Source organism: Telmatherina bonti, assembly GCF_933228915.1.
Source record: "Telmatherina bonti genome assembly, chromosome: 12".
Taxonomy (NCBI): Eukaryota; Metazoa; Chordata; class Actinopteri; order Atheriniformes; family Telmatherinidae; genus Telmatherina; species Telmatherina bonti.
In genome coordinates, this window is record NC_136610.1 from 36216018 (window position 1) to 36225936 (window position 9919).

A 9919-nucleotide genomic window follows, 5' to 3' on the forward strand; every position below is an offset into this window, starting at 1 on the left:
CAATCAACAACAGTAAAACTACCCCTCCTTTCTTTTTATTAGTATTTCCTTCATATATTTTACCAGTTAAACCATTTAAACCACCTGTGGCTGCTCTGAACACTGTTTAGGTCCATATTTCACAAGAGGAATGATCTGCATGACCATGCGGAGGTACTGGGGGTCCTTGTTCTTACAGACTGAATACAAGCTGAGTTAATGTCCAGAAGAGGTGAATGGAAATGGTAAAATCTTAATAGTTTTGTCGATGTGGAAAAGAAAAACACGATACATGCTCGAAGTGTTTTCTTTTAAGCTGGTTATGAAAAGAGGTTTTGATGAAGATCAGAAGGAATGAAACCAACCAATCGACGCTGCAGCCAACGACTGAAACGATGCAACTCAGCAGCTGTTTCCTAAACAGCTAATCTGGCTTGACGGTGATTAAACAGACTGTCTTTCATGCTCCTCAGGTTTGTTTCCAGCTTTGAGTTCTTCTTCACAGCCTATACTGCTACCTTTTAGTGACACGTGGCAGCTCGGTTCATTGACTGCAAAACACTTCCGATTTGTTGTGGCAGCATATATTTATCTATCTATATTTATGGAAACACCAACAGCCCTTTTTACACTGGCAGGGAACTGGTGCGGACTGGTTTGCAAGCCTGATTTTCAACTGGATCTTACACTGCTGTGCTACTTATGTTTCACCACGAGACCACACTGAAAACTGTCCCCATTGGTGCTGTAATTCACTGTGTGTGTTTTCTTTTTTCTTTTTTAATAAAGTAAAAGCAAAATAAAATAAAAGGGGTTAGCCAGACCAGCTTGGCAAAAAGAAGAAGGAAAGGAAAAGAAAAAGCCTAAACTGGAGTCTGGACTGGGTCTTACATGTCCGCCTCTCCAGCTGCTGGACATCCACCACAGAAGAAGAGACCCCGCTCTCGCCTGCCATGTCTTCCTCAGATGAAGATGCGACTTGACTCGCAGTCGTTGAACATGAAGTTCTGTTTAGCTAGCTGAGATCGATCAAACACTGGAATATTTCATTGTTGTAATGTTGCCTAGCAACCAATTCAAACGTCAGTGGGCGACATTTTAAATTCATGTCATCCTTCTGTCATCTGAATAAATCCCTTATTTTGGGAACCCAGCAACTTTAGTTTTAACTTTCAATGCCAAATCTGTAAACGGTTTGAGCCAACGTCCCACTTCGGTTCTGGTTCAACTGGTGTGAAAGCGAGTCGGTTCACTTGTAAAGAACCAAGGTTCTCAGACTCCAGAACCAAAGCAGAACAGTAGCCATCAGAAAGCGCCATGACGAGTGAAAACAATCCATGTTTAGGACATGTTTAGACAGGAAATGGAAGTAGAGGGAAACAATTGTAAGATTGATGATTTCTGAACATTAATTACATTTCTGCAAATACACAACTGTAGATGACAAACTGGAGGAGGGATGGAGGGATGGAGGGATGGAGAGACAAGGTGCTGCAAAGGGAACTCACCTGTTGTTCAGCCTCGTCTTCGTCGCTGCTGATCTTCAGGTCATCCTCCAGCATTCTGCACAGAAACAAAGCGACATGTTTTACAGCAGCCGTGGCCTCCTGTCTGCTCCAGTTAGTCCGGACTGGGCAGGTTCTGATCCACAATCCCCTCTGAAGAGCCTTTCTGGCCAACTGATTGATCCAGCAGCCAAAGCGCTGCGGGTGCTCCATGTTGGGGAATGAGGAAGTGGAAATTCACCACTAAAAACCTACCAGATGTTGGGCTTTCAGACACAAGCCAGTTTGTTTTTTCACCTGGAAACTTTTCGTCTGACGACAGCCAAGAATTCCCTGGAAGCGTGAACAACACGCTCGGCTGAGATCGGCTTCTCAATTGTGTTGTAATGTTTAAAAAGGTTTCTATTTGCAAAATAAAAAAGAAAAGAATAATCTGGCTGCTTCCCTGTTTCTTCTGTTTGCACCCCCCCCCCCCCCCCCCCACTTCCCATGATAAGAGATCAAATCCCCACAACAGCTATGAAAATGATACACATGGCCCAGTCGATAGCATGACCTCCCTCATAGCATCACCTGCTCTTCACACAAATTATTCAGTGTTTATGTGCGTTGGCAAGTTGCTGTCTTTTATTGCTTTATATAAACCATCCACACAAACTACTGTTATTTTAAGCTGGCACTGCTATTGTTATGACAGGAGAATCCCCTGAAGGGATTTTTACTGCCTCACGAATCGCTCTTGTCAGTGCTTGCACCACTAAAACACTCTCCCCAGTGCTGTGGTGTTTTCACTTGGGGCCATACGAGCCGAAGCACGGTGGGGAAAAAAGCGGTGCAGATAAGGGGCACAGTGCAGCCCACACCGATGGTAGATATGTTTGAATGAATGAATAATGGATTCATATTTTACTTCATAAGGAGGGACAGATGGAGAGAGGGAGATAGCGAGTTAGATGGAGACGATAATGATGGGGAAGTGAAGGGGAGAGTGTGGAGGAGAAGGAGGGGACATGAATAAAATACACCGAGACAAGAAGTACGCATGAGGACAGATATATGGACTAAAAGCATAAATGAGAAAGAAGAATATTAAATTCTAAAAGTGCACTTCTTCAGTAACAGAGCTCTGTTATCAATGGAGGCTTCTCTGGAAACGTGCTAATATTTTCTAAAGCTAACGACCAGTTAAAGGAGCGAATTCATCCTTTCTGGATTGAAGGAATTCAAAGTGTCCATGTGAAGAAGGAGAGGTGTAATTTCATCTGGATAACGTGGCGTCTATAAACGGCTGCAGCAAACGAGCAATGGAAATGTTTATTTTCCAACGAAAACGGAACAAAACTTTCACCTGAAGACGACCGGGATCTGACATTATCTTTGAAAAAGACAACGGTTTTTTGCTGATAAATTGTCGGATAGAGAAAGGGACCGAACCAGATTAACATCGGTCTTGAATTTCTAAACAACAACAACAAACCTTTCGACTTATTGTGAAATTAAGATGTTTTTAAACCAAAACAAACTGCAATTGAAGGATTTCCGGGACAAACTTTAAAGTGAAACAAGAAACTTGATGCTCTATTTCACCCTCTTCCTTCATCATTTTACTATAACATTAGTGTGATAGCATAATTCTTTAAATTGCATTCCCACCAGGATAGTCCGGGGATTTATGGAACGTTTCAATCCTAACTCCGTTAAAACATCAGTTTTAATGGAGTTAAAGACACATTACGTAACTTTCTGACCTTAAAGCTCCGCATCCCAGGACATGTTCGATGACACGATGATATCTATTATGCGCATTTCTACAGCCGCTGCTGCCCAGCAGCATCCCAAGGCTGAGAAAACGACACTAAACTTTTACATCCGGGACGCGACGTTTCGCTTCACAGTATATTACCGAACCGGCTGTTTTGAACAACGTCGCTGATTCAGCAAAGAAACGCAAAAAGATTGAAAGAGAGAAAGAGACAAAACAATGGTTTTGAGCTGGAGAGAGCTAACAGGTCAGGTAGGATGCAGGATGGAGGCTGAGTTAGCCGTCGATGAGGGGCGCGTGATGGGAAATATGGCAGAAGAAGGCTTTAAAACATCTGTTCTCTACGGGCGATACACCCACAAAAACAGTTTTGCAGGTAAAAATTACGTTAAATATCATGCAGGTGAATACACCTTTAAGATGGAGCTGAAAACCTTCCTTTTTTATGATTCTTATAGTTAGGATATGAGCATCTCCTGAGTTGGAGTCTGCATGTACGGGACCCAACTGTCCAGGTTCTGCTCTTTGCTCTTATAGTTATGGGTAGTCTAGCCATCCATTACTTATGTAGCAATGGGGATGTTACCTGATGCACTGAGAAGTACCTCGCTCTATTTCTCTAATATATTAATGTATAAATATATGTCAATATTGCCGTCTCTAACTTATTCCTCCTTTTTTCCGCAGGTCTTCCTGAATAAGTGCAGTTGTACATGTTGATCTGTCTTTCCTGTCCTCTCCACCCCAACCAGTCGAGGCAGATGGCTGCCCTCCCTGAGCCGGGTTCTGCCGGAGGTTTTCTTCCTGTTAAAGGGGAGTTTTTTCCTTCCCACTGTCGCCTCGTGCAGCTCAGGATGGAGGATTGGATCCAAGTCATGACTCGATGCAATCAGTTGGTTTCTATTATAGGATATGTATGAATTGAATTATTAGTGGGGGCAGGTTGCAGATTTTCTTTCTTTTTCCTTCTTCTCTTATATTTGTAGACATGAGTTTTCTTTTGTTTTGTTTTTTATTTTGGTAAAAATGATCATAGAAATTTGCCTGTATTGTGAAGGTCATCCGGAATATTTCCAAGCTTTTGTTTGTGAGATAGTCGCATTAGCAAGCAACCTGAGATGGCCTGCTTTCAAGGGGACTAGTTTGATTATTCGGTCCGCATCGGCATGCAGTCGATGTTCACACTGCACCGAACGAATCCCATTACGGTCCGTTTAAAAGAACCACAGTGTGAACATTTTAGTTAAATTGTGATATCCCAGGGCCCTGCACTGCAGCCTTATGGTTGTACTGTGGTCTGAGTGGCTCCTTTAGATGAGACGGCCCTTAGTATTGATGAACCTCTAAAATGCTCTCTATGTCCATTCAGCTTCTGTGTGTGTGTGTGAAACAGACAGTATGATCACTTGTGTGTGTGTGGTTTTTTTTTTTGTGATAAACTTCGGGTTTTTATGCGTCTTCAACTTCAAAAGCACTTTGTTCTGCTCCTATGCAAGATAAGTGCTTTATAAACAAAGTTTTGTCTAACTGTGATAAAAGCTTAAAATGTGACGGAGGCAATTATGCTATCAAGGTCATCGATGTTCATAAGTTGTTGTAGTTTGTGCTGCTTAGACAAACAGGTGAGAAGAAAATCTAAAAAAAAACATAGAGCTATATTTCCCAAATAAAAGCGAGGCTGTGCAATATGTATGGTACGGTTTAAAAAAGTTAGATTTTTCTAGAAGTATGAGCTCATTCTGTATAAAATGTCAGGAAAACATTGGAAAAAAGCTATAAATATGAGGTAATGCTTGAAAAACTTTCCAGAAGGTTGAGAGATGTTAACGCTGTGTGACTGTGGGAAAATAGGTCACCGCTGCTGATAATGTGGTTTCTCTCTCCTGTTCCTCATGAGACCCTGCATGTCTTAGATGTGTTCCTGCTCCAACTCACCTGATGCAGAAGCCTGGAAATGAGCTGTTCATTTCATCCAGGTGTGTTAGTGTTACACCTAAAATACACAGAGTCAAAAGGGTTCTGCAGAGCTGCACTGAGAAACACTGATTTAGTAATTACTGTAATTCTGGATTAATCCAGTTTATATGCATGAAACTTGCTTCCCGAAAAAATTTCAGTTCCGACACATGTAGAGTTAGAAACTAACTGCTGTTAAAAAGACATTGAAGTTGCTCTTTAAGATATTTCAGCAGAGGCGTTCATTAATAGGCAATCATGAAGAGGCGGTCATTAGTAGGCGATCGTTAGTAGGCGATCGTTAGTAGGCGGTCATCAATAGGCAATAGTTAGTAGGCGATCGTTAGTAGGCGATCGTTAGTAGGCGGTCATCAATAGGCAATAGTTAGTAGGCGATCGTTAGTAGGCGATCGTTAGTAGGCGATCGTTAGTAGGCGGTCATCAATAGGCAATAGTTAGTAGGCGATCGTTAGTAGGCGATCGTTAGTAGGCGATCGTTAGTAGGCGGTCGTTAGTAGGCGGTCATCAATAGGCAATAGTTAGTAGGCGGTCATTAGTAGGCGATCGTTAGTAGGCGGTCATCAATAGGCAATAGTTAGTAGGCGGTCATTAGTAGGCGATCGTTAGTAGGCGATCGTTAGTAGGCGGTCATTAGTAGGCGATCGTTAATAGGCGATCGTTAGTAGGCGATCGTTAGTAGGCGATCGTTAGTAGGCGATCGTTAGTAGGCGATCGTTAGTAGGCGGTCATCAATAGGCAATAGTTAGTAGGCGGTCATTAGTAGGCGATCGTTAGTAGGCGATCGTTAGTAGGCGATCGTTAATAGGCGATCGTTAGTAGGCGATCGTTAATAGGCGATCGTTAGTAGGCGATCGTTAGTAGGCGGTCATCAATAGGCAATAGTTAGTAGGCGATCGTTAGTAGGCGATCGTTAGTAGGCGATCGTTAGTAGGCGGTCATCAATAGGCAATAGTTAGTAGGCGATCGTTAGTAGGCGATCGTTAGTAGGCGGTCGTTAGTAGGCGGTCATCAATAGGCAATAGTTAGTAGGCGGTCATTAGTAGGCGATCGTTAGTAGGCGATCGTTAATAGGCGATCGTTAGTAGGCGGTCATCAATAGGCAATAGTTAGTAGGCGGTCATTAGTAGGCGATCGTTAGGCGATCGTTAGTAGGCGGTCATTAGTAGGCGATCGTTAATAGGCGATCGTTAGTAGGCGATCGTTAGTAGGCGATCGTTAGTAGGCGGTCATCAATAGGCAATAGTTAGTAGGCGGTCATTAGTAGGCGATCGTTAGTAGGCGATCGTTAGTAGGCGATCGTTAATAGGCGATCGTTAGTAGGCGATCGTTAATAGGCGATCGTTAGTAGGCAGTCATTAGTAGACGATCGTTAGTAGGCGGTCATTAGAAGGCAGTCATTAGTAGGCGATCGTTAGTAGGCGATCGTTAGTAGTCGATCGTTAGTAGGCGATCGTTAGTAGGCGATCGTTAGTAGGCGATCGTTAGTAGGCAGTCATCAATAGGCAATAGTTAGTAGGCGATCGTTAGTAGGCAGTCATCAATAGGCAATAGTTAGTAGGCGATCGTTAGTAGGCAGTCATCAATAGGCAATAGTTAGTAGGCGATCGTTAGTAGGCGATTGTTAGTAGGCGATCGTTAGTAGGCGATCGTTAGTAAGCAATCGTTAGGCGACCAATAACAGGCGGTCATAGTAGGCAGTAATTTGTAGGCAATCATTAACAGGCGCTCATTAGAAGGCGCTCATTAGTAGACAGTCATTAGTAGGCGATCGTTAGTAGGCGATCGTTAGTTGGCAATCGTTAGTATGCGATCGTTAGTAGACGATCGTTAGTAGGCGACCAATAACAGGCGGTCATAGAAGGCAGTTATTAGTAGGCGATCATTAGTAGGTGATCGTTAGTAGGCGATTGTCAGTAGGCAATCGTTAGTAGGCGATCCTTAGTAGGCGGTCATTAGTAGGCAATCAATAAAAGGGCGCTCATTAGTAGGCAATCGTTAGTAGGCCATCATTAGTAGGCCATCGTTAGTAGGCCATTGTTAGTAGGCGGTCATTAGTAGGCGATCGTTAGTAGGCCATTGTTAGTAGGCGGTCATTAGTAGGCGATCGTTAGTAGGCCATTGTTAGTAGGCGGTCATTAGTAGGCGATCGTTAGTAGGCGGTCATCAATAGGCAATAGTTAGTAGGCGATCGTTAGTAGGCCATTGTTAGTAGGCGGTCATTAGTAGGCGATCGTTAGTAGGCCATTGTTAGTAGGCGGTCATTAGTAGGCCATCGTTAGTAGGCCATTGTTAGTAGGCGGTCGTTAGTAGGCGATCGTTAGTAGGCGATCGTTAATAGGCGATCGTTAGTAGGCGGTCATTAGTAGGCGATCGTTAGTAGGCAGTCATTAGTAGACGATCGTTAGTAGGCGGTCGTTAGTAGGCGATCGTTAGTAGGCGATCGTTAGTAGGCAATCGTTAGTAGGCAGTCATCAATAGGCAATAGTTAGTAGGCGATCGTTAGTAGGCGATTGTTAGTAGGCGATCGTTAGTAAGCAATCGTTAGTAGGCGACCAATAACAGGCGGTCATAGTAGGCAGTAATTTGTAGGCAATCATTAACAGGCGCTCATTAGAAGGCGCTCATTAGTAGACAGTCATTAGTAGGCCATCATTAGTAGGCCATCGTTAGTAGGTGGTCATTAGTAGGCGATCGTTAGTAGGCAGTAATTTGTAGGCGGTCATTAGTAGGTAATCAGTTATATTTTTAATCAGTACTAATTTTGTTTTAAAGTGTTACAAATTATTATTATTATTATTATTATTATTATTAGTAGTAGTAGTAGTAGTAGTAGTAGTAGTAGTAGTAGCAGTAGTATCATTAGAGTACATAAAAACAGTAAAGAATATAACTAGTGTTTTAATGTGTACTTATCAATCTTACAATTTTCTACATTATTTAAACCAAACTGCTTCTCAGTGATAATCCTGATGTTTTCTTGTTATTCGCTCTGTTTTTTACATTTTATTTTGTTTTTGTTTATTGTGTTTGTTTTTATTTATATTTTTATTATTCATCTGTTCCTTTCTTCCACACCTGGTTTGTGTTAAGTGATTATCTCGCTGTTCTCCGTCTGTTCATCTCTTCTTCTCTGCCTGAAATTCTCACACTTACTGTTATCATATACAATACCAGTCAAAAGTTTGGACACGCCTTCTCACTCAGTGGTTTTTCTTTATTTGTTTTTTTTTTTTTTTTTTTTTCCATTTTCTTAATTGCAGAGTACAACTAAATACATCCACACTATAAAGGAACACGTGGAATTATGTAGTAAACAAAAAAGTGGTGTTTGTATTTTCTTTTATGTTTGTTTTCGGTTATATATTTTTTTTCTGTAATGCTTTTAATGTTTCATGTAACATTAACATGTTTTACTTTGAATTGTCTTGTACATGAAAGATGCTATACAAATAAACTTGCCTTGCCTAAATAAACTAGAATATGTTTTATATTTTTGCATGACATTTTCTCAATCAGTTCACCTGGAATGGTTTGTCATTAACAGGATTACCTTGTTGTACCTTCTTAATGTGTTTGAGACCATCAGCTGTGATGTGCAGAGGCATGGTTGCTACAAAGGTCTATACAGTGGTTTCACTCTGTTTGATCTCTGTTATAATCCGTATTATGGCAAGAACCACTCAACTAAGTCAAGAGAAATGACAGTACATCATTACTTTAAGACATGTTGGTCAGTCCATCAGGAAATGTTCAAGAAGTTTGAAGGAATTCTCTAGTGTAGTTACAAAGACCATCAAACACAATGTTGAAACTCTCATGAGGACCTCCTCAGGACAGAAAGACCAAGAGTTATCTCAGCTACATAGGATAAGTTCATCAGTCACCAATCTCAGAAACCGCAAACAAAACCTCAGATAAGCGCCTACAGAAATGCTTCACAGAATTCAAGATAAACAAATAATCATTATAAATTACCAAAGCAGCAATTAGATTTGACAGGAAGGGACAGTAATATAAACGGTGTAAATTATTGTTTGAGTGAAACAGGGTCTCAAAAGTTGGACGTCCATAAACTGTAACAAGGAACCCAGGAACAGGAACTGAGCGTTTATGTGACGCCGTCGGTCTTCGTGCGTTTCTGTCAGCGCTTGCGGGATGTTTGCATCATCTTTTGGCCAATCTGCCTTTTTTCATTATTAAAAAGCCTATTTTTTTAGCACCATAATCTCTTTCTTCCCTTTTTGACAGTATTTTCCTAATTAAATGCATAAATAATGTATTCCGCTTGGCTCTTATTACTCACACAGAAGATCATCTTAAATTAAACATTTCTGGGATAAAAAGCTGATTTTCTCCAACAGATAAAGAAGGAAAGAACCAAGAGGCGACACATTTGGTGAAGGAAGAAAATGGCTAATTATTCTAGAGTTTGGATTTCATTCCTTTTTTATCTTTTTTTAATAAATGGAAAAGGTAAAAAAAAAAAAAAAAAAGAATAAAAAGCTTTATTTTCACCCACTGCTGAGGAGGTAAACCTAGCTAGCTTATACGCTACCAGCTAGCTGGTAACAAGCTAACATCAGAGTGAGCAGCGATAAGACGCTACTTCTGAGAGTTTTATGTCTGTTACCCCTTATAAATTAAACAGTTAAACGTGTCGCAGTGAAATAAAAATCACTAACATGACAAGTTAAGG

General features: G+C 41.3%; 1 protein-coding gene across 1 annotated transcript in view; it reads right to left on the reverse strand.

Moving 5' to 3' along the window:
* aff2 (AF4/FMR2 family, member 2) overlaps positions 1-9919 on the reverse strand; it is a gene marked incomplete at both ends in the record, with an annotated part of 265149 nt that overhangs the window by 123417 nt on the left and 131813 nt on the right. Inside the window, one exon of the mRNA XM_079249843.1 lies at positions 1488-1542. Coding sequence (XP_079105969.1) covers positions 1488-1542 — 55 coding nt within the window. The remainder of the gene's footprint in view (positions 1-1487; positions 1543-9919) is intronic.